The sequence below is a fragment of the Podarcis pityusensis genome (genome assembly GCF_964106645.2).
Source record: "Podarcis pityusensis genome assembly, chromosome: 5".
In the NCBI taxonomy this organism is placed as follows: Eukaryota; Metazoa; Chordata; class Lepidosauria; order Squamata; family Lacertidae; genus Podarcis; species Podarcis pityusensis.
In genome coordinates, this window is record NC_138032.1 from 76,655,637 (window position 1) to 76,681,736 (window position 26,100).

The 26,100-nt window shown below is 41.6% G+C and overlaps 1 protein-coding gene across 6 annotated transcripts in view; it reads right to left on the reverse strand.

The window, feature by feature from the left end:
* The window catches only part of GRID1 (glutamate ionotropic receptor delta type subunit 1), a 707,273-nt gene that overhangs the window by 108,811 nt on the left and 572,362 nt on the right, over positions 1 to 26,100 (reverse strand). For 5 of the 6 annotated variants that reach the window (XM_081004878.1, XM_081004877.1, XM_081004875.1 and 2 more), the window contains exons 6-8: positions 25,177 to 25,350; positions 12,570 to 12,731; positions 11,002 to 11,121 (exon numbers count right to left, since the gene is read on the reverse strand). In XM_081004878.1, coding sequence (XP_080861004.1) covers positions 11,002 to 11,121; positions 12,570 to 12,731; positions 25,177 to 25,350 — 456 coding nt within the window. The remainder of the gene's footprint in view (positions 1 to 11,001; positions 11,122 to 12,569; positions 12,732 to 25,176; positions 25,351 to 26,100) is intronic. The other variant, XM_081004876.1, reaches the window with a different exon arrangement.

The window sequence follows — 26,100 nt, forward strand, 5'->3', positions numbered from 1 at the left end:
AATATTCAGCTGCCCCATACAGGGATCGAACCTGCAACCTTGGTGTTATCAGCATCACACTCTAATCAACTGAAAAATTCGGGCTCTAGGCCCTTTCCAGTCTCATTAGCATACATTGAAATGACTATACTAAGCTTTTCTTCACAGCCATGTTAAAGATGAATCTACTTTGAAATGAAATGTTTCAGAATTCTGATGGATGCAATAGACATTGTGCTTAAAGCCACATGATGCTGAAGCAATGACATAGCACCTCTGATTGACCAGAACAAGAATCATGCTGAAGCATACAGATACTGACTGTCACAGCTCCTCTTCATTTCAGTAGGGTTCGCATAAGAGACAATCTCTGGAAAGATCACATATTTTGCAAATTGCTTTAAAGTTCAAACAATCTGATAGGACAGCTACCCCAACCTGCAAGCGAGTCCCATCAAATTATCTTTTCATCCTCATTTTTTTCTCTTCCCACCACCCACAAATATACACGCTATTGCTAATACCTGTTGTTTTTCTCTTTCAACGTTACTGAAAATGGATCTTTCATTTACCTGGCAAAGCACTTAAATGGACTTCCTTACTGAGAAAATATATGTATGTGAACAGCAGGTGCCTGGTTAGGAAATTTAACTAGGGAAACACATATATGGCGCAAGGCCCATTACTGCATCACTAAAGAGTTCAGCGTCTCTCCAACTACTCTTCCAAGTCTGTTAATATGTGTACACTTCATGGCAATGATGGTAGTTGACATTCTCAGGACAAAAGCGGGGGGTGGGAGCACTTTTGCATGTTAAAATTGTTGAGTATTAAGAGCACATATGAATCATCTGCATGAGAAGTACGGTTTGTGAGTCAGAATCTGATCAAGCACTATGGCAAGAACCTACATTATTTTACATGTCAATATTTTCAAAACACAATTAGATAAGCAACCTTATTAGAAAGCAGCATTGAAAATACCTACATTTATCAGAGAAGTACATTTGTGATAGCATACTATTAATTCCTGAACAACATTTTACACAACTCGTACATGTGAGTTGAAGTAAGAAAACATGTGGACAGTTGTACATGTGCTCAATCTGCAAACCAATTTACACGTGTAATACTGCACTGCACAGAAACAAACAAAAAATATGGCTTCACCTGTAGCCATAATTAAGCCTCTAACAGATAGGAATAATCAGCAATAATCATACATTACAGATAGGCAGCCTATGTTTTCTGTCCTTACCAATTTATTTGGTACTTTCACAAGTTCCCATGGTTATTATTAAAACCTTTACTCATTTTAATCAGTAGAAAAATCAATTAAGCTTTAGTTGGCTGGGGCTGAGATTGAAAGGCACATTTGTTTATTTTTTTAATGCTATTTTGAGATTGGTCTATACAAAATAGGAAGTATTAAAGCTGTCCTTTCCTTCCAAACTGTTTAATAAACAGTTAATAAACAAAACTTGTTTATTAAATTTTGACATATTGATGAAGGTTATTTTGTTATTGCTTGTATGTTTTAGTGACACACCCATTTAACTGAGAGCAATTTTATATTAATTAATCATCAGATTATTGAATATTGTTTCTGACTGCATTTGACATTAAAGTATATCTTTTTATTTGAACTTTGCCTAGGATTATACAGATTCAATAAAAACAGTCTTCAAACATATTTATAGAAGGAAGATGATTAACTGGTTTATAGTTCTAACAATAATTCCAAATGCTCCAAAACAGTAGCTGGTATTGTGCAAAATTGTGTATCTCTGTTTATACATATTTATAACTTTATTTTTCTGTTACATTTCTAAGACACATTATTAGCAGTAGCTCCTCTGTCTTTCTAGAAATATAGACCCAGATATATCAATCTGTCAAGAACTACATTCACATTGGCATCTTAATGTGTGTCATAAACTCCCTTTCCCCAAAGCAAAACACACCACCAAATTATACAGAAAGAAGATTAAACTAGGACAGGATATATCCCGCCAATGCACATAAAGTTCTCTGTAACATCAGCTTCAGGTTTCATTAGTTTTGATGCTAATAATTTAAAGTAACTGTCAGAAGGATGCATGTGAAAAGCACGCTGATCTTAAAAGAGTGATGAATCCTATAATCATGTGGCGTTTTGAGGTAAAATGCCATTAAGTACATCAGAAACCTGACTTGCTGTACTAAAAAAAGGGGGAAATTCTGACTCAGATTCCAACCTGTAGCAGAGCTGCTGAAATCAAAAACATTTACGAGAAAAAAAGTGTCAGCTCCCAAAGTCGGATACCAACAATTATAATAGCGAGTGGAAAAATAATTATAAAATTAAATGAATGGATCAGGTGTCAGACTACTGGTTACAAGAACTGGGGAGGGAAGGAGTTTGGTAACTCCTTAATAGTGCATTGGGAACAGAACTCCACTGACAGCAGAACTTTACATAGAAATAGAAGATTTTTGAAGGTGTCTCTTCTGAGAAGTCAAATCAGTGCTCCGCCAATACCGCAACACTGGGTCTTGATTCAGAAGTGCATATTATATGACTTATGGTGAAGACAGACATAGCCTTTTAAATGCACTGGAGGGGATGTAGATTCACCTTCAACACCTTGAAAAGTAGGATTGAGCCAAAGCTCCACACCTTCCTTTGCAGCCTCATTTGTTAATACTTGGAAGGGGCTTCGAAGGTGGGCGGAATCTACCCATTGAGCCAAAGGAAGAAAGTGCTTCTTTTCTAGCCTATGCTATGTTGCAACTCATAATACAGTACAGTGGTACCTTGGGGTGCAGACGCTTCAGGTTATAGACGCTTCAGGTTACAGACTCCACTAACCCAGAAATAGTACTTCGGGTTAAGAACTTTGCTTCAGGATGAGAACAGAAATCGCACAGTGGCGGGGCAGCGGCAGCGGGAGGCCCCATTAGCTAAAGTGGTACCTCAGATTAAGAACAGTTTCAGGTTAAGAACGGACCTCCAGAGACCCTTGGATGAATGGAAAAACCCACACAGGACTACAATTGGTTTCAACTCGCTTGTGGAGACTATCAGAGGTCACAAAGAAAAAGGAAAAATATATGAAAACAACAAGAAGAGATGTGGAAAACAACAAGGAAGGATTGGATAGAATTGTGAACATCATTTGGACAGATTTGTGGACATCAAAGCAGCAGTAACAAGATGATTGGATCCCTTTTGGAACTTGAAATATGGGTACCCCCAACAAAAATTTAAAATTTGGCTTTGTAATTTGGAATTAACGTGATTTGATTTGATTGGTCTGTTAATAAAAATTATTTTTTTAAAAAAGAAAAGAACGGACCTCCAGAACAAATTAAGTTCTTAACCTGAGGTACCACTGTACTGGCTGGAAGTGAGTGAGAGAATCACACAGCATTGTGATGGCTGCAGGAGAGGGAAGTCACCCAATTTCCTAGGCAATCTGGTGATTCTCTTTCTGCCGATGCTCTGATTGACAGAATGGCCTGGTCTGGAAGAGATGTAGTTTTCTTAAGTGTGGTTAACTGCGGGCTTCACAATATGCACGTCAGATTTACATTATTTCAGTTTGAACCCTGGGTTGCTCAGCCTTGTTTCTATCTCTATGCTTCAGCCAGGCAGGAAGTCTTTCTATTTTCTGAAGGGTAGATATATGAGAGCTATTTTTCTGTGCCTTCCACAACCAGCTTTTCTGTGCCTCCCACAACCAGCAAACGAGAAGGCCTGCTTGTTTTTGAACTTGTCCCTGAAGTGGAAAAGGCATGTACACACTGTGTTGAGGGTACTTCCAATCTGTTCCTCACTAATCTACACATTTTTTACCTGGTTGCACACATTGTGTGAGTGTGATCAACATGCACATTTTTTGTTATGTAAATAGCAGCCTGGGGAGCCTCACAATCATGGGATGTGAAGCTGAATTCTTCCCATCCCTGCCACAGGGTTGTCAGAAATTGCCTCTCTGAAAGTGCCTGGCAGATTTCTCGTTCCCAATAACAGCCTGTAGGGTTCCCTTCAGAGTCCCAGCATGGTTATTTACCCCTGGGTTCTGCCCAGTGAGTTCTCAACTCCCCAGGGAGGAAATGACTCTTCCCACCACAGGTTCCTTTTTGTAATATGCTGTCCTTGTAATTTTTCTTTGGTATCTCTGCCTCGCCATTGAGGCTGTAACCTCAACCCTCTCCCTCCCATCTATTTCTCTCCCTGCCTGGTCTCTATCACTGCCAGCTTTCTCTGTCTCCCTTTTATTTCATTCTCATTCAGTACTCAGCTCCATTGGCTTTGTTGGTGGTAGACGTTCTCCCTTCCTTGCTGTTCATCCCTGTTCCAAAGGCCCAGTATTTGTCACCAAAGTTTACCCACTTTTCTTCTCTGTGTTTTTGGTGTCTCCTCCTATCTCACTCCCCGGCTCCCACCAGTCATCCTTTAAGAGGCTGCTGTGAATGCGAGGGCTTGTTCCCTGCACCACCATGGCATGTTGCCTCCAGCTCTTCACATTGCAGTTTGTAAGAGAAGCTCCCACCAGTGGCTATTAGTGTCACTTCTAGTTCAGTCCTAAATCAGTCCTAAATTAGTCCTAAATCAGTTACAAAATGGTTAAGCACGAACTGTTCAGGACACCCCAATAAATATTATATCCCACTACATAAATCATCACACAAATGCTGTGAAACTCCAGTTTGACTTCAGTTCTCAAGCCCTTCACTCCTATGAAGCTTCCCCTCCCCCATATAACTTTAACTGAGTTTCACCAAGAACCTAAAAAGGAGGCATTATGCAGTACATCCTTGAATAGCCTCTTCTACGGCTTTTGTTTGGCCACTTAGCAGCTCTAGTGGGAGTTGAACAATGGGGAAATGGCACACTGGGAGATAGTGTTTAACATAAACACCATCTCCAACTCCTTGAAAGATTCTATCAATTGTGTCTCCGAAAATTTTTACACATCACTTGGGAAGACAGGCAAACTAATACCAGTGTACTGGAAGAAGCAAAGATCATCAGTGTCAAAGCAATGATTCTTCAACATCAACTTCGTTGGACTGGTCATGTTGTGCGGATGCCTGATTATCGACTTCCAAGGCAACTACTTTATTCTGAACTTTAAAATGGAAAGCGTAATGCTGGTGGTCAACAAAAGAGGTTTAAAGATTCTCTCAAGGCAAATCTAAAAAGAATGTATACTACACCAGCAACACCAGCAACTGGGAAACACTGGCCTGCGACCGCTCCAATTGGAGAACAGCCTTTTCCAAAGGTGTCATGGACTTTGAAGATGCTCAAACTCAGGATGAAAGGGAGAAACGAGCTAAGAGGAAGGCACATTTGGCAAACCCTCACAGTGATCAACTCCTGCCCGGAAACCTATGTCCCCACTGTGGAAGGACGTGTGGATCCAGAACTGGCCTCCACAGTCATTTACGGACTCTCTGTTAAAACTGTGTTTATGGAAGACAATCTTAACATATTGCTCCCACTCCCTTTTCCTGAAACTAAATAGCTCTATGAGCTGCCAGTTACATTCCCGCACCCGACCCCACCCGCTTCCTAAGCTAATATCAGCTTTGGAAGAGGATTGCAGATTTGGGAAAGGACACAGGAGGAAAGAATTAAACACCTTAGTGCTTCTTTCCCAGTTGGCCTTCTAATTAGTTAAACAAAACCCATGGGAAATTCTAATACAAGATCCCCTGTGTAGCATCTTGAAAAATGTTACCCTAGGATTACACACCTTGGGAAGGAGCTTTGAGGCCTGCAACTGAGTTTTATACTGAAAATGAAGGCTTGCCCATAACTATTCACCACTTTATTATTGCAGAACTTTTATGAGCATTTTCTAAAAAATTGTAGAGTTTATTTTGCAATCACATAGCCAAATTGGGAAACACTTTCTGTTAATAAGTTTCCTCCCATTTCATACCACCATCCCCCTTCTGGTATATCATGATTTTCATTTACGATCTCAGTAGATTTTCAACTATCTAGGGAGTGTCACAGTTCACACAGTAGTAAAAGGAAGCACTTAATTATTGAAATAAGCTAATCTTGTTAGCATTGCCGTGGGAGGATCATATCTCCAAAGAATTCAATAACAAAAGAGATCTGCTTGTATATACGAAGACTAGGTGGTGATAACTAGACCTCAGCGTCAAATCTAACACTTTAAACAGTATCAGTGTCTCCCTCAGCTGGCAGGCACAAGGTATGCTTGGAAGAAGTGGTGATTGTGTAATGGGACTTCCTGGCAGCACTTTGGGAAGATGGTTGGAAGTTTAACCCCTTGTCTCAATCATCTCCAGAAAGTGGCCCTCTCATAATAACTCCCTTCTTATACTGACTCATAACTGAGCATGGAATATGGCCTTTTGGAACCTCACACCACATGGTCATGATTAATATAATTTGGGTACCAACAAAATACAGATGCAAATCAGAACCAAAATACCTAACATGTACTGTCACCACTAAAGCATGCATGGGGGGGGGGGGAGGGAGAGAGACTGCTATATCATCACCTTATCTTGAACTACAAGCTCCTAGTTAAACACAACTGGAAAATGCAGAGGGATATTGAAGCCACTGGGCCCATAGGTCAGTGACAAAGCACATGCTTGATATGCAGAAAATGTCCCAGATTCAATCCCCGTCAAGACCAGTAAAAAGGGCTTCAAGTAGCAAATATCAGATAACAAGGCCTCAATCATACCAGCTTCACCACACTTAAAATGACTTCATCCCCAGCAATCAAACTAGTATGATAGAGCTAGCATTGCTCAGAAGTACAAAAATACAAAACATTATTCTGGAAAAAATATGCAGACTGAAACATGGTCAACCTTTAAAATTTGTTGCTTTATGAATTTTTCAACGCAGCTCTCCGGTATAACAATGGAAATGCTATGTAGTAAGATGTGCGTTGAGGGTGTAAACATGAGTGAAAAAAACATGCGGAAATGCATTAGATATGGGGAGATTGCTTTGCAGAAATGTGTGTATTAGGCAAAATTGTATACAAAAATGTGTATGCTAGAGGACATGCTGGTGAATTGCACAAACTCTGCTGGAAATTTGGAGAACTGAATTTAAGATTGGGGGGGGGAGAGAAACTGAAATTGGCAGATTCATGCATTTCTTTCTGAGTAAGTAGGAACTTGATGTTTTTAAAGCACTATATAACCTATTTGATCAGAGGTCACAGTAGGCCTTAAAAAAAATATCCAGGCAAATACAGCGATAATAATGGCTCTATTGTATTATCTTCAAATTTCTGAAAAGAATTGCTGTATTTTTTGCTCTATAAGACTCACTTTTTCCCTCCTAAAAAGTAAGGGGAAATGTGTGTGCATCTTATGGAGTGAATGCAGGCTGCACAGCTATCCCAGAAGCCAGAACAGCAAGAGGGATTGCTGCTTTCACTGCGCAGTGATCCCTCTTGCTGTTCTGGCTTCTGAGATTCAGATTTTTTTTTTCTTGTTTTCCTCCTCCAAAAACTAGGTGCGTCTTGTGGTCTGGTGCGCCTTATAGAGCGAAAAATACGGTATATCCAGTTTTACATGGTATATGGCCCAAACATTATGTCTTGTTTTTAAAACCAGCTGCTTCACCAAGATTTTGTTTAAAATAGTAACAGGAATGAAAAGCATCAAAAAGCAAGACTTCAACCCCAACCAAGCAAAATCACAAACACTACCAGAAGTGATTTCTGCAATCTGCTTGGGAAAGTGCTAAGGGAAACAGTAAGGCTGATTCTAAGAAACAGATGATATTTAAAGAAAATGAAGCTTTTTTAAAAAAAAAAAAGTGTTTGAAATGACACAAATGAATATCCAATGATAAATGTTATCACTGGAAACAGAATGTTTCTTGTAAAATACGGCATGTGTGTGAGATGGCAGTTTTGCCTCCGTTCTGAATACCTTGAGAAACAACTGATAAGGCTTGCTTTAAAAATGAAAAGAAAGCACAATGTTGTGAAATGAAACTAGTAGAAATGTGTACAACGGAGCTGCATTATACACACATTTAATTTATGTAAATTCAACTATACGCATTTAGCTGCAGCTCCCACAAAAGTGTCAAGGAACCCTTTTGCTTCCCATGTTCCTCCTTCCCTCTTATAGGATCCCATTGGGGTGGACTTTGGTTTACAGATTTCAATGGCACCCTGTGTGAGACCAAAATTTGGTGCCCCCCCCCACCTCTTGCCTTCCATTCTGCTGAATTCACTACATCATAGTTGTGACACCCTGCAGTGCCCCCTAGGCCTGGCAGTCAGGGCGGTGGAACCAGTTGCCCTGCCCTCTGATCTCATTTGCCAGTTGAAGGATCCATTCCAGCCTCTTCATTCTGCCTCAACGGGACCTGCTTGACGTTGCCTCTATCTGCCTACCTTCTTCCTCCTACTTTTTTTTTTTTAATCCTTTCCTGGATTCTTCCCCCTTTTGGAAGGTCCTTTCTGCTGGTCCCTTGCCTGTGGAGAGGCAGCAAAGAATGGAGAAGGAGAACCCAAGGTTCTTGAACTATACTCAGAGTAGAGAGTGGATTTCATGCTCTTTATTCAGCTCATAGTGGTGAGAAGGAATGGAAGTTCCCCCATAATGTCTGCTTTATATACATTATTTACGCAATGGGCCCCAAGTAATTGACTAATTCCGGGATTCTCCTGTAAGCCAATCAGGTTGCAGATTCCCTTCCACCTGGAGCTGGATTGGGTGGCTCCTGTGGACCAATCAGACTGCTGCATTCTGGATCCTATTGTTCTAGGACCAATCAGACTGCTGCATTTTGGATCCTATTCAACTCAGTACATAACAGTTCTCCTTGCCCCATGACAGCTAGCTAGTAGCCAACATGTACCAGAGCTCCACCAGCCAGAGGAGAAGGCAGGAAAGCCCTTCTCTCCCTTCATCGATCCATGCAGTTCCTGCTCACTGGCCCCAAGAAGGCACAGGGACTGAGGGGGGGGGGGCACTGTCGGCATGTAGCAGTGCCCCCAGCCAGATGAGGAAGAGTGAGTGAGCTGGAAGACTTCCTTGAGCCCAAAGTTCAAGAGTGCACTTTGGGGACATTTGAATATTATTTTGACTATACATGATTTTCAGCTTACCTGCTGAATTTAGAACCTAACCAAGACGTATTATAAAGCATTGGTCTCAACTGGTTGGTTGGAACCCACAAGAGGACTGTGTCCAGCCTAATTTGAGTCGCACCTGAATAGTAATAGTAATTTATTATTTGTACCCCGCCCATCCAGCTGGGTTTCCCCAGCCACTCTGGGCAGCTTCCAACAAATATTAAAAATACATTAAAATGTCACACATTAAAAACTTCCCTGAACAGGGCTGCCTAAAGATGTCTTCTAAAAGTCTGATCGTTGTTTATCTCTTTGACCTCTAATGGGAGGGCGTTCCACAGGGTGGGCGCCACTACCGAGAAGGCCCTCTGCCTGGTTCCCTGTAGCTTAGCTTCTCTCAGTGAGGGAACCGCCAGAAGGCCCTCGGCGCTGGACCTCAGTGTCCGGGCAGAATGATGGGGGTGGAGAAACTCCTTCAGGTATACTGGGCCGAGGCCATTTAGGGCTTTAAAGGTCAACACCAACACAGCACATAGCCATTTTATTTTCCTTTACTGGGGGTGGGTGGAAGAGCAGATGGAGATATAGGCACTTTGGAGAATAAAGGGGTGGGAACAACAATCACAGTGAAAATAAAGAGAACCATGAAAATTTTCAGTGAAAAAAAGGCAATTGGCTTTGCCTCAATTCACCCTTAAACTTTACTTGAATTCAGGACCTTAATTTATCTTCCTCTCCTCGCTTTCCATCAGTCTCCCAACTCCTCCTTCTCACAATGTCCTCATTCAAAAACCCATCAGCACAAGTTCAATTAACTGCTGAGTCTTTGGTTTTCTGGCACGGCCTTTCTTGAGATATACTTTCGTCACACGACAACTAAACCACAGACTCCATCCTCTCACACCTTTCCCACTAATTATTGATTAATTCATTTTGCTTTCACATAGCAGCTTTTCATTTCAGTAGCTCCAGATCCCAGAAGGCACTGATTTCCCCCCAACAGCAGGAGCCTAATTCTGTATGGATTTCTCAAAACTAAAATGCGACAAGTCAGACAGCTACATACACAATGAGAAAGTTACACTCAGGTTCCAAGCAGATTGACAAATCATTCTATTGCTTGAATCTCTATCAGGCTTCACCTACTTATGCATTTCCTTCTAAGACCCCAACCTACATGTTACACTGTGGATATATGCAATGATAGATGGTTGCATCTCTGTTGCAGAGGACCCTTGGGAACAGACAGTTTTACAGGGTAGAAGAGAGGTCTTGAGAGTGTGAAATTTTTGCCTACCCGTGATTTCTCCCTGAAACATCCCAAATTGCTGTGTTTCAAATAAATTTTTGCCCTGGTCAAGGTGGTTCTTTTTTAAAAAGGTAACACAGGCTAATGTTAAACAGCTGAAATGCAAGAGCCCCACTCTAATTGTATTTGATTTTTAAGAAAATGTAAGCTGCCTTGGGGAACAGAAATAAAATATTTTTTTTCCCTCTTCTACATAGTCATATCTTTCTTTCAGTATAACACCCTGTCTCTGCATTGAAAGATTTTACAGGGACTAGAAATAAAATATCACATTTTGTTTCCCAAGTAGGACAGGTCTTAGTTATACCAATTATACTATAATTCACCTGGAAATACCTACAAGTAGAGCTTAACATTTTCACAATTATGCTCACTGTCTCAGTGTTGGAATATTTTAAGGAATATAGCACATTTGAGAACAATTTTCTGGACTCCATCCTGACAGCCTAAAATTGTTATCTTTCAAGGCTTAGGTGTGTGAGAAATTAGAAAATATTATTTCCACAGCTAACGACTTTAGTGCTGTGAGCAAGATCAGTTCCACCAGTTGTTCTAAAATGGTAGCATTATCCCTAGGGAATTAGAATGTAACAGAAAAGCAGAAAAAAGAGAAAACATTGTTACCCTCCGCACATCTTTCCCGAATGTTTCACTGTAGCTGGTTCCAAGGATTTCAAACTGGACATAGGGGTTGGCACCATCTTCTCTGAACTCCATAACACCTGTGAGACCAGTGATGTGACCCTAAGGAAACAAGGTCATCAGTTTTAGGACATTTATTATATAGATCACAAAAGTAGTCTAATGAAACTGAAAGTAGCATCATGTATCAGAAGCACCACAAATGCTCATAATAGTCTACAAACACAAGAACCCATTTTCTAAAAATAGAACCCATTTTCTAAAATAAATAGATTTTTATGTAAATTGTACATTGTATGATCTTAATCTACATCAATGAAAAATAATAATCCTTTTTTAAAAGGAACCCATTCTGTAAAGAAACTAGAGAATGTTGGCAAAGACCATTTAATACTCATAAGCACCTGTGGGAGATTTAACACACACTAGAACTGCCAAAAGAGCAAAAAATATTTTATTTGGATCTAAAACAGAATTCTGCTGGGGCCTTGTGGAGATATAAGCCATACTTGGCATGTCTGGATAATGTTGGGGACTGACCACAAGCTAGAACACAAAACCACAGTTCTCATTCTTCATGCCTAGAGTTGCAAGTAAGAATGGCATGACTATTCAAAGCTAGGATGCTAAATTCAAGCAGGGCACAGTAGGCTGCCTCCAATTGGGCATCTTAACCTACACTTGTCCTCCCAGTTTCCCCTTCTCCAAAGAAAAATCACTTACCTCAGCTAAGTAGAAGGGGGTAGAGGGCTCCAATCATGAAACGAGACACCTGGCTGCTAAATCCCATTATCCCCAGCAGCAGATGACACTCCAAGGTCATTTGCAATCAATGAGGAGGCTTATGGCAGCAGCCAACGCTACACAATGTGACATTTTCTGCCAGGCATCATGGGGCACAGGTCCTCCTCATGCCACGTAAGGGCCTTCACCACTTGTTATTTCCTCCTCCTTCCACAAGGCTTTTGTTTTGTTGTTTCATTTTATATTGGGAAAGAAGGGGACTGGTGGGTGGGGCAGGGCAGAGGCGATACAAAGCCCAGATAGGTCTATGTCGGCATTCACAAAACCTCTTGCAAATTCTTCCCTTCATCTGCCTTGACCGTTGCCTCAGAAGAGCGAGAAACATTCTCAGGGATGACTCACACCCTGGCCAGCACTTTTTTAATCTCCTGCTCTTGAGCAGGAGATACAGAAGCATGAAAAGCCACACCAACAAGTTAAAGAACAGTTTCTACCTGTAGGCCGTGAGGCTGCTGAATTGAAGACAGCAACATTACAGCTGACGTTCAGGTTTGGTGGTCGTACGACAGTGTAACAAGGACTGAGAGATTGGGGGGGGAGGGGGGCTTGTTTAATCTCACTGTAAGCAAGTGGTACAGTGACAATAAAGTATTTCTATTCTATTCTCCCTGAATTGTGGCCAGTGTGTTCCCCAGCTCACCCTCCGTTTTCCTCCTGATCCTGTTATGCCAAAGCAACATGAATTCTTTGGTAAGGAAGCTTGCCTGCTCAGTCTGCCCACTGGGTTTCCATTTTCCTATTCTTACCTTCTTAATCGTTTCCAGCATGGAGCGGCCTCCGTTCCAAGGCTTGGTTGATTTCCTCATGCAGTTCAGGCTTGCCATGCTGTGCCACTTCCTGTCCTCCAGCTTTCTGTGGAAGGCGTTGGCCAACATAAGCACACTGTCATAGAGATAGAGGTTGGAGACCTGAAAACAGGGACAAAAGAAAAACGTACATATAGATATGAGGAAATTGTCAAAGAATCCCCAATATGTTTAAGGGTATAGTGGGGTAGGCAAAACCAAACATGGAACTGATTCATATATAAAGCAATGGCAAGCCCATCATGTAAATAATTGTTGATGACCTATTTTGCTATGGTTTCCACAAACGACAGCAAGATACAGAAGGAATCAGCACTCTGGTAGAGCACATGCATTATATGTAGAAATTCTGGGTTTTACTAGAATAAACCCATTGAAATTAATGGACCTAACTTTGTCAGGTTCTTTACTTTCAATGGGTTGACTCTGAGTAAGACTCTTGAGTAAGTCAACTGAGATTACCATCCTCTGAGTTGAATACCTGGCATCTCTCCATAGCCAGAATCCCATATCTCTGTATTTTCTTCCCCAGATGAATTCAATGCAAAATGTTCATTCTTGACCCGGTTAGGCTGCTGACACAGAGCCCACATAAATCTACAAATTGGATCCTCCTTTTAGAGTGTCTGCGTTGCGTGTGGGCCATGCCCCCCACACACCCAGGGGAAGGGGAGGGGGATGATCCTGAGCCCACAGTGGCCCCACAATTGTGTCACTGGTCTGTTGGCCAATTAGAGAGTGGTGGCGTGATTGTGGGGGCCTCTAAAAGGCTTCATTTGGCTTCATGCCACTGAACACCCGCCCGCCCACCCTAGTTTTAAGTGTCCACTTTGGCCTTGCTCTGGACACCGGTTGGCCGCCCGTTTTGGAACAGGGGCCAGGTAGGATTTTTTTCCATTTGGCAGATTGGCACTGGCCATTTGGTTTTCGCCTACCTCTTAGCAATTGTCACAACTCTATAAGGTTAGGCGGTGAGGCATTAGCTTAGTGAGATGTGGGGGAGGGGAGGTGCGACCATCACCTGCCCCTCCAGGTATTCCATTAGAGAAATCAGTGGGTCTGGATCTCGTCCAAAGTCTGCTTGAGGGGCCAGGGCCATGCCAACACCCAACGGGAACCCCGAGGTGAGCTTCAGTTAGTTGCCATCGACAGAGCTCCCTCTGTTGGTGGTTTACCCTTTCAGACTTCCTGCAAAGTGGGCAGGAGTCAGTTATAGTTATTGCCAATGCCACTCACATTTCTGTAATCAATAAAGTCACGGCCTAAATTTTGCCCATTAACCTTTAAACTAAAATTCTGTGTCAATGTGTTCCTATTATTCCTGGGGGTGTTCACCTGGGCCTTGATGCACAAGTCTCTCTCTCTCTTTTTAACCTCAGTCACTCTCCAAACAAGCTGATATCTGAGTTTGCCTCTAACACCTTGAAAGCATGTCTAAAAATTACAAAGACAAAACTGACAGCAGATTAAATATGATTATTTTAAGAGCTCTGAATTGTGACTTGGCCTTACAGGCCCATTTTTGCATCCATGCCCAAATTATAGAAAGGGCAGGAAACTCTGATTGCCCTACACTTTTGATGCTATTGCACCAATATCACTAAATCTGAGAAGGTAGTTCTAGGAGACTCAAATCAGAGTGCCAATGGAGCTGCAAAAATAGCCAAAGTTTAACCTCAGGGGATTTGAGTCTGCAGCTTATTATTCTACCCAACTCCAGTTTTTGTCTCTTCATACCACATTTCAAAAGCAACGTTCAAGCAAGTATTTGTCATTTAGTTGGACTCCCCATTCTCCTTTTATACTGAGCTTCTCATCGGGGTTCTGTAGCTCACTTAAAAGCAGGTTTTACGCATAGAAGGTGAAACAAGACCATTTTGTTTAATGTACCGAATGTGAGAGACCAGATTCCTTCTGCTCCCTGATGAATTCCATTTCACACCCACACTTCATATTAGTAATTCATTGTAGAGTTGAGTTTTAGTAGCCAGCGTGAAATGCACTACACATACTCTCAGGTTTGAACTGTTCTATTATAGTTCTGGAGAGAGGGAAGTCACAGCATCTTTTTCCAAGAATACACTTTCTCTTTCTCTCTATAGAAAGCTCTAGGACTGACTTCATGTTCTATCTGCCACAGTTCCTGCATTGCTATATTCCCCATCCCTGGGTATTTACCAGACAATTCCTTCTTGAGGTATATATAACATGTGGTGCCTTTTCAAAAATTCTTTATTTTGAAGACTGTTCATTCTGATCATCATATATATATATATATATATATATATATATATATATATATATATTTGCCCAAAAACTGCTGTTTGAGGACACAGACAGCTTGCCTATTTCCCATTTCCCTCACTGTTTGCAGCAGGGATGGGAAATCTGTGGCTCACAAGATGTTGGGGGACAATAGTTTCCACAGTCGCTGACCATTGGTCCTGATAGCTGAGGCTCATAGGGGTTGGAGTCCAACAACATCCAGAGGCCCACAGGTTCCCCATGCCTGGTTTATGGTATTTAGTATGTGTGCTCTCACTCTAGGTTTTTTGTTCCTTGTTAATGTGCATGTTCTCTTTAAGGCAGAATCCACTTCTCTCTCATATGCCTGAAGCACAAGTATTTTCATATGTTTAGATGGGCAGGTAGAATGGAGGGGGCAGATGTTACTGGAAAATAGAACATTCCAGAGATCCAAATGGTGACAAGAAGTGACGGGCAGGGAATCCAAAACTCAAATAGTAGAAAAGGCGGGTGCCTTTGACGTCGTTATTGGCAATGCATAGGGTTGCAGCTATATTACACCAACACAAGAAGCACGGCTGTAAGCAGCTGCTTATAGGTAGGAAACCTAAGCAGAAAATTGGGGACCGAATAAATTTCAGATTGAGAAAATGAGCAAAAAGCACAGGGTAGGAAAAATAGTATACACTATTTCCCATCACATTTCAGACCACTCTGATCCTTTGTCAGTGAAATCTACAATTTAAAATATTTATAATTACAGAACTGAGTATTTTAAGCTTAATAACCAATCAGTAAAAATCATGACAGCCTTAAAACAAGAACTGTTCAAAAAAAAAAAAGTTTAGAAAATATACATGAATTCAAAGTAGAGATACACATCACTCAAACTCTGCATCTTCCACCAGCGACTTACTAAAATCACTCCACGCGGAAAGGCCCCTTCAAACTTTGCAGTTCACTGCACAGAAGGAAAACAACACCACCACAAATGTGTTTCTGGATCAGGGTCAAACTAATTTCCCCCAGTTCCCTCCCATGCTTTAGATACAGCAAGAACCTTTCCAGCTACCTTCCCTCCTTTAAACATGACATTCAGAATTCCACATTGCTGTCACTTCAAATCCCTTTCAGGGGCCCCATCCGTTACGGACTCATAGAAGTGAACACGTTTCCCTCACACAACTCTCTTCTGGTGTCAGAGAAGATATTTACAGCATCACACTTTTGCTGCCAAAAATGGAAATGCTGTGAAGGAGGAAAGGGGGGAAGCTTCCTCACATTTGTTACCTCAAGCACCACCACAAATCTCAATTTGCTGCGAACACCCACTGCACATGGAGGTGCGTGATAACAAGGAATTCATGTAAATTCCTGAACCGCTATGCAAGCCCTGCCCAGGTGGTCTCAAGACATGAGAAAAGAGGAAACTGAAGAATTATCTCAGGAGCAGTGTGCCTCGATTGGTAGAAAAGGAGTGCTAAGGAGAAAATAAAAACAAGGTCACCACTTTTGATTTGGGTTTACTGAGTTGTGCAGCACTGCTGATTTTTCCTCATTACACACTTGGGAGAAGGAATACTTTATTTTATTCAGACAATTTGTTTCCTGCCCCACATCTGGAGATCTATGAGCAGGTAAAAATAACATTTCACAAAACCAAACACAATACACTAAAAATGCAAGAGTAGAAACGGCCGTTAAAACCACCTCAAGTGAAAGCTTAGAAATCTGAGCAGAAAGGCAGGTTTTAACCTGGTGCCTAAAAGTGCCTGAAATATAGGTTGATTTCAAGGGGGAGGAAGTTCCAAAGTCAGGATGCCACAATGGAGAAGCCCCTTTGCTACTTTCAATACATTTCTAAATATGCACATAATATGCACTAAATATGCACAAATATGCAAGACAACCATCTCCACTGCAAGACCCAGGTACCTTTTACTAGACACATACAAAAGTACTTCTTATTACTTTTGCATAATACATCCTGAAAGAATTGGTGATATTGTCCATCTTCATTATAATCCATGTTCTTTGAGTATCTTTTCAGGAGCTCTGGTGGTGTAACATGTTCAGCAAGTGATGTCAGAATGAAGACCTAGTATTCATGGAAGGAACCCTCCAATGTAGCTCCTCACCATGCCAGCATCACCTTGTTTGGAAACTTGGTCAACATTGCCACAAGAAGCTCCCTTTCATATGTCAAACTGCAGCTAGAAAAGGAGGTGCAGGAACTCACCATGAATTCATCCCTTGTTTTCATATAATGGCAATGGTGCCCACCTGAGAGGTCCCAGAACTAAGTGAGTTCTGGCTGAAAAAATAGCCCTGAGAAAAGAGATTTGTTAGAACAGCCCCCATCCAGTGAAGGTTACATGCAAAGGGCCTTCACTGATGCATTAAGGCTGCAATCCTATACTTCCTTGCCTGGGAATACACCCCGCTGAACACTGGGATTTCCTTCAGAATATACTTGTATAATCTTGCACTATGGGATGATTCACACATTAATGAATAATCCCAGATCAAACACTTCAGAGAAGTTTTGGTATCATCCAGTGTGGCCTAAAATTGATGCTCGTCACTGGAGCCACTTCACACATTAAGCTCCGAGTCAGAAAGTGCTGAGGAAGGAAGGGAAATCAAATCAAAATCAAGTGTATGTGTGTAGGTCAACCCCATACAGGGTCCATTCCAAACTAGGTTAAAAGGGGACTTGGAAATCCAGGAGCAAATTACTGGTATGGTGAACTGTCAACCTCACCCGGCAGTCAGGAACAAAGAGGATATAATGGTGAAAAGGGGGGAACCTGCCTACAACTTGGAACGTTCTACTGCTGAGCAAGTTCAATAGATCAGGATCAATTTCTTTCTTTCTTTTTTTGGAAGTTACTCTTTCAAACTTTCTGTTCCTTTAATCAAAAAGAAACATCTTTCAGGAGAATAAGGCAGCTCAGCAGGAGAATGACCCAGTATCATACCTATGGCAGGTTCAGAATAGTCAGCAAGGCTAGGTATCGAGTTAGACAAGAGGACAATGGGGAGAGACACAAACTAGGAAAGCAAGCTGATTGCCAGATGCCATTGCTTGAATAATGTGTTCTCAGGCTGAGTATCCCAAGACTTTCAGTTGCCAAGCACACTCCATGAGTGGACACAACTGTCATCTGTCAAGACTGTAGCAGATGGAGGTAACTGAAACACATGCCACTCTTCCAGAGGCAGAATTTTCTGGAGTTTTAGAGCCATGTGTATTCACATGGTAAGGTATTATGAAATTCTACTATATACTTAAAGCTCAAAGAGACAGAGTCGAGCCAAAACAGAACTCATCCTGCCTCATCTGTACGAAGTTTGTGGGAAGGTTATATGATGTTGGATGCTTATTGACCATTCATTCTGATTTGTTTGTGGGGAAGTTAGATGACATCCTATCAAGGAGTTGCTACCCCACACTTTTGATCCTGCAAAAAAGTCAATTTCTTTTGGAAGCAGTTTTGCACACAAATGCTTGTAAACCGAGCTTTAAAATGACCTAGGAAATGAGAAAGCTTTAGGCAAAAATTTGGTCCAGTGTTTCAAACCAATATACATGCGCATCAACCTTCCTTACTTCAGCTATTCCCCTTCCAATTTGTTCTTTTCTTCTTAGACCCCTCCCTTCTGGTCTTACCCTTTACTGTTCATTCTCCTGGACCAGTCCCTCCCAACTCTTTCCCTTTTCTAAGCTGTGTTCTAGAAAAATCACAAAATTGGAGAGATTGATGGCACAACAGGCTTTGGAAGCTAGCAGTAGCAGAGAAGCTTCCCCATCAGGTTTTTGTGACCAAAGGGCTAGAAAAAGCAGAAACAGATTTTGTTGTGTCAAATGGCTTTCTTTCTTATCCTACATAAAAATAAAACAACGAGTCCCCCTCTACCCCCAAAAGTATGTTACAGTTTGGAATAATTAAAAATCATCCAAGTCAGAAATAGATGAAGTTTGTGGTTGACATACTTATGGGATCAGCATTTGCAGACTGAAAAGCGTCTTCTTTTGTTTTATTTGAAACAAAAGAAAAATTATGTACTGTTTGAACTCTGTAATTTGTATTGTAAGGTTTCTTCATAAAAGGGGGGGGGGACCCAAAAGAAAAAAGAAGAGCAAAAACAAAAGAGCCATTCAAATAGATTCAGTCCATCTCATATGACAGTGAGGTTTCTCCTTTTTTAAATACAGCTATTTTCTGCTCCTTTGTCCATTCTAGTTTTTAAAAGACTCAAGTGACAAGACTTACAGTCATTTCTTTCAGCAACTCTTTCACTATTTAATGGATCACCCTGTCAGGGAATTTTCACCAATACTCAGTTTTCATTTCTTTTTTCTTCATTTTGCTCTTTTACACACAGTTATAACTCCCTGAACAATTTCTCTCTGTCTGTGTTGTTCATATCTTTCAAGTAACAAGTGTCCTTCAGTTACTTGCATAACCCCCCCCCCAACACACACACAGAATCAACATCCTTCTGAGAGTAACAAAAGATTTATAGTAATCAGATGACACAAATTCAATCTCAACCGTGTCCCTTAGGCAAAAAACCCCCAACAACCCCTGATTGACAAAAATGACTTGGCTTCTGTTTCTGAGAGCAGACTGACAGTCATTGGGTTATTCACACAAATTCTATTCCTGTTCTTTTCCTGTTATCATCCCATATCAAACCACATTTCTCCTTCACATATTTCCAAAGCACTTTGAAAGGCATGTCCACATGGCTGCACCAGTGGCAGAGCTTCATGCTCCAGCACCGGGGGTGAAGAGAAGGTGGGGGCAGGGTGTGGGTCCCGGAGGCATGGCACGCTGCCTGCAGGGGCAAGGGGTGCGTCCTGGGGGCGGGGGGTGCTGCCTGCGGGGGTAGGGCGCCCAGTGCAGGCAGGGGGGCAGCTGCAATGGCACCCTGGGGATCGCACTGCCGGGGGCGGTGCACTTCCCCCCACACTCCTCTTCCTCTGCCAGTGGGCTGGACCTCATAGATGATGCTGTCATTTGTTCAAATTCCAAAATGTTCAAAAACCAAGGCGTGGCTTCCAAGTGGCTACAGAGCTTCCTGCACTCAAGCACTCTAGCTGCGTTAGACGTTCAGCTTCTGAAAAATGTTTGAAAACCAAAACACTTACTTCCAGGTTTTCGGTGTTCGGGATCCGATTCGTTCGTCAACTAAGCCGTTTGAGAACCAAGGTTCCACTGTAGTAACATACATTCCAAAGACCCCAGAATTATCTCCAGAATCAATCCATGGACTATTGACTTTGATGAAAGGTTCTCAGAGGGGCTGTACATAGAGCAATATTACTTCTAATGTTAACTAAGATCTAACATGGTGGAGTAGGAGAAATATATTCTTTCCCTATTCCTTAACAGATATTTAGAATGGACTACAGCAGTCAAGATAAAACTAACAGACTGTTCTTATAAACATCAGGAACTGCTTGGGCAGGCAGTAGCCATAGTAGTGACTGATACAGATATGACCCCCTGGTGCTGTTGAAACATCAGTCCTTCCAAATCCCTGCATAGTGCAATTTTGCAATGCTGAAGTCAAGGAGAAGAGCAGAGCATTGGCAAAAGGCTGTGCTGGCGCTTTTGAAAAGGGCAGCAATTACTGCCCGGTATCAAATATTTCATTCTTCAGTAACGTTGAAAGAGTGGTGGCATTTCAATTCCAGGCAGTCTTAAAGGAAAGTAATTACTTAGATCCATTGCAATCTGGTTTCTGGCCTGGCTATTGGATGGAAACAGCCTTGATCACCCTGCTGGATGACTACACCAGGGAATGGATGGGTTGAATGTAACCCTGCTTGTTCTTCTGGACCTCTTGGCAGCTTTCAGTACCATTGACCATGGTTTCCTCCTAGATCATCTTATTGGATTGCCACCATTTTTTATTGGCTCTGGGCCTTTCTGAAAAGACAAACCCAATCAGTAGCACTGGGAGACTTCTGTTCCGCCTTTGGTCTATGGGGTACTGCACCTCAAGCTTGTTAATATCTACTGTACGTCAAGAATGTTTTGTTGTTGTTGTTGGCTCTGCAGACTGAAGTTCAAAATAACCTTACATCTACAACAAACCTGTAAAGTAGGTCATATTACAGCTCAGGGTGAATAAGGTCTGAAGCTATTGGTTTATGTAAAAGCACTCAATGAACATTAAAAGAGCCTGCCCATCTAGTCCAGCAAACTGTTCCCAAAGTGACAAATCTATGACTTCATGGCTAAGATTATGTTTGAACTAAGAACTTGTAACTCAGCTCATAGCATGTGCGTTTAACTACTTCAATCCCCCACGGTACTATAAATGCTTTTTATTTTTGGGGTTTAGACGGAGTAACGTCAGCTGCCTCAGATCCTTTCATCCCATATTTTAAATATAAAAACTCAAAAGAACATACTGAGTTTAGGTAAATCAGTTCCTGCAAGCACACACAAAATGTGAATAGAAATAACATTTTAAAAAAAACACCCCAGAAGCACAGAGCTGTGAAATTATTTTTCAGTAATAACAGAAACCCTACACCTTAGCTGGTAAATATATTATTTCAGGGGTAACGGATGATCTGCATCACACAGCACAACTAATAATAGAGCAGGAGTCATTTTGAAAATGTGTGCTCACATCAGTATATTACCCTTATTATGTCTAGGACAACGTACTCGCATTCTAGCAGTGCAACACTGTGTGCTTCTTCTTGCCTCCAGGTCACATCACTGGTGACTTCCAATGATGGCAAGACGTCTGAACTTATAGGTCAATTGTCCCATTAAGATGAAATTAGCCTCCATTGTGGGAAGCAATGTTAACGTGACACATATTTCCAGTTGAAGTGTGCAAGAGATACTGCAGTTGACTCCCAGGTTCAGGGTAAATAGTTGAGGGCCCTCAGCCAGAAACTGTTGGTTAGTGTTTAATAGCTCATATATGATCAATAGAGTGAAGAATGGGACAACCATTTTCCTAGCATGCAGTGCATATTCGGGAATTGAGTAACAGACTTGCTCTAGACTTAGCTAGTTGCCTCCCCCTAGAGGAACAGGTACACAGTCTGAGACTGCTCCTAGAGTCGTCACTCAGAGTTCAAGTAGTTTCAGTGGTTCATGGTGCTTTTTGCTGGCCCACTGGCTACAACTGTTCCTGGAGAAAGAGAGTCTGGCCACAGCAGTCCATGCTCCATATAAGCTCCCAGTTAGACTACCGCAATGCACTCTGCTTGGGGCTGCCCTTGACAATGGCATGCAACTTGTAGATAGTGCAAAAGGTGGAAGTGAGTTTGCAGTTCAACACCAATCCTAAAGGAATTGAACTGGCTGCCAATATGCTTCCTCCCCACTTTCACAGTGTTTGTCATAATGTTTAGAACCCTGAATGGATTGAGAGCATGATACTTAAGAGAGCACCTCTCACTACATATTCCTGCCTTAAAGTTAAGATCTGGTGAGGTGGGAGAGGGCTGTCCTCCACACCAAATTAAAACCTGGCTTTTTACTCAGGCATTTGGCCTATTGTGAGAATAGCTTAGAATTTGACTTGCTTGTGATGCTTGCTGGTGCTCAGCATTTAAGATTTTATGCTGAACATGACTATTATTGGTTACGCTTCATGTTTTTTGGTTTGATTGCTGTATCTTGCCCTGAGATCAACTGATATCTATATTTATTGATATTTATTGAATTTATATACTGCCCTATAACTGGAGGTCCCAGGGCAAATCTGGAGGTCCCAGAATAAAATCAAAATATAAAACCACAAAATACATAATCAAAAAACAACAACAACCCAATAGCTTCCCCCCCCCAAAAAAACCCCCACTTTAAAAAAAACTGATATAGCTTGGGTTAGAGGTATGTTAATAAATTAATACAGTGTGGAAATGTAATTGTCTACCCTGAGGTGTGCCAGTGCCCCAGTGAAAGACCTTGACAGATTTTGAATCTGGGTGGAATAAATGCACATAAAGGCAAGCTTTGTCTTGACAGAAGACTCTTCACCTAACTCGTGTGCACTTGCTTAAATGTCAGAAGAGAACCCATATGCGTATACTTGTAGGTTCTCTTTAGGCATTTAAACCAATGCATGCTGCTGCTGTTCCACACACGTTGTTCTAGCCAGATCAAAGGTCTGCAAAGCAAAGCCAATTTGGATCCCGAGGGGATGAGAAGGTCAGCAGGGCAGAAATGTGTAGCATAAAGCAGAGCAATAGGGTAAAATGGTCAAAGTGAGAGCGCATCCCAGAAACATCTGCAACTCATAGAAAAGTGCCACTCGAACGTAAACCAGTGTGTGGCAGGTTGCCATGGCAGGGTCTCTGTGTGTGATGAAGCAGGGCTTCTACCACAATTGAGAATGTAGTAACATGCCTCCCAAACTCATCCTCTGCCTCCCATACACTTACCGTCAAGACCTTCCATCAAAATCCTCCCACTTGAGAGATTTGGAACAAACAAAACCTAAATTTATTTAAACATTTGGCTTCATGGCTCCAAATAAGGGCCAGAAGACAATGCTGGCAAGAGATCTGATGGAATAAGGTAGGCACTGCACAGTCAAAGCACACACAATTTAGGAGAGATGTGCTCCACTGTCTGAGTTTTATGGACAGTTTTACTAGGCTTGTCAGACAGAGCTTTACAAGGTTTGTCACCAATAAAGAAAACCTTTGGGTGCTGTTCATGAGGACATTCAGAACCAAGTAGCTTCGGCAGAATTTTAGCTAATTCTATCAGATTAAAGTTAATATGCTGTGACCTAAACATTTTTTCTTTATTGGCTTATATTCTAAGTAGTTGCATTTATTTGCCCCAATAAATACTACCCTAAGAAGATGGCAGAAATCTGCTTGCTTAGTATAGCAAAACAGAGCCAGCAACAGCTAGTAAGAAAGGGGGCCAGGTATTATTTATTACTCCATATTAACTTGATTTGATGACTACTGGACATTTCAAAAGGAAACAACAACACCGAAACACTCTTTCCAATCTGGCAGAGAAAGCAGTAAATGTTTTACCATTAACATTCTAAGCAACATCTGAGGTCTAGCGGGGGGAGCAGTTAATATAATCATCACTCCTGTTCTACTGCTTCAGTTGCAACTGGGAACAGGAAGACTGAGCAGGTGCAGAATCTCCAACGGCCCAAGAGGAGGTGCTTTGGCTCCAGCAATGAGGTGGGGTGGGGAAGTAACTTAAGAGCCCCACTGGGTCACACCAAAAAGCTTTTCTAGCCCAGAATCCATAGCGGTCAACCTGGTGTGTATAGGAAGCCCACCAACAGGAAATTGGGACAATAGTACTGTGGTACCTTGGGTTACAGACGCTTCAGGTTACGGATGCTTCAGGTTACAGACTCCGCTAACCCAGAAATAGTACCTCGGGTTAAGAACTTTGCTTCAAGATGAGAAAAGAAATTGTGCTCCGGCAGTGCGGCAGCAGCAGGAGGCCCCATTAGCTAAAGTGGTGCTTCAGGTTAAGAACAGTTTCAGGTTAAGAACGGACCTCCAGAATAGTGGACTATTGATGTAGCATCTTCCTATGACTTCCTTACAATCAATGAAAAGTCCTATTCTCTTTCCTTTCCCCACAATTTGAGTTTCCTGCTTGCTTCTAGGTATGGGATAATGTATAAACATGAATCCAATGTACCTGTGAGGACATTTTGAATATAATTCTCACATTCCTGGCTATGACAGTTTGTTTAGTCTTATTTGATTTTTAAAGGATATTGGGTCAGAAATTCTGAATGAGCTTAGGAGTGCTTAGCTCTTTCTAGGGTTGTGGCGGTTATCTATATTCACACAACCAAACCACACAAGAATATTCTCAAGCGTCAAAAATTGCAAATTTCAACACACGCCAAGGAATGCAAAAACCAGGTAAGTCATTTCAGCAGAGCTCTTGTCAAAATTTCCATGTTCAACTTCCCAAGTCAATACATTTGTGCCTATGAAATTGCTTAATACATGGCAATAGAACATAACATACTTTTTACATAAAATAGCATCCCAAGAGGATTTGACAGGAGTCAGTGCAATGGACTGCCAATAAAATTAGATCTAAAGCATTTGGAAACTAGGGGGCGGAGATAGTAGGGTTGGCTAACAGCCATTTACATCCTGTATGTGGAACACACTGAGACCTTAGTCCTTCCATTTGCATTTCTCCTGTTCTATTACTCCTGTGAAACTTTCCTAGTAAAGTCACAGGTCATGACCTCCTCCCAGGGAAAAGAGAAGGGATGGGCCCTCTTACTCAACAGATATGCTACTGACCTGAAGCATTTGAAGATAACCTTCTTGTGGGTCACAGAGGAGCGAAGATATCCGGTGGTTATTCCTCATGCATCGTTGATTGTTTTCTCTTGACAGAGGGAAGATCTGCCGTATGACGGTCATCCTCCCGAGAGCACTGTGCACCAGTTCCAAAATTTCATTGTCACTGATTTCCTGTGAGGAAAGAAACGAATTCATTAGAATCCACTTCCATGGTAAATTGTACTTTGAATGAATCTTTTATTTATTGAAGTCCAGCACCTATATATTACTGAGGACATTTTTTAAAAAACAGAAAATAACTGAGACGGCGAGAACTCGGTGCTCTTACCTAGTGAAAACTTAGCCATTTTCTGACCTCATCCACACAGGACATTCTGTGCCTAGAAAGCATGGCTCCGAGCAACCTTTCGCTTGCCCCATCCTTTCTAGGCATGGGTCTGAGTGGCTTTTCCTTTGCCCCACTGCATTTCCCTAGGAAGGCTGCTCTTTAGTGCTAAATCGGAACAAACTGCAATCTGCAGAAAACGCAATTGCGTTAACCCATCAATTTCAGCTCTGAACCATCAATTCCCCCCCAGGAAAGTGGCAGGGTGAACAGAAGTGTGGATAAATTTGTTCAGTGTCTGGATGAGGAACTACTTATTAATAGCTTCAAATATTTTTCTCAGGCTTCACAAGGGAATAGTGAAGTCTAAGTGTAATAAGTAAATAGGTAGAATAATTAAAATGGAGGAAATTTATGCTTCTACGGCATTTTTCTTCTTCATTCAGACTTATCATGTGAAGACAGTTGTGGTTGTTTTGTTGTGGTGGTTGTTAATTTCATTTATGACTCACTTCCCATGGGGCATCCTAAAGCAATGTACAATATAATCCCACCATTTGTCACAAATTGAAACTTCAATTTAAAACATTTGTTGG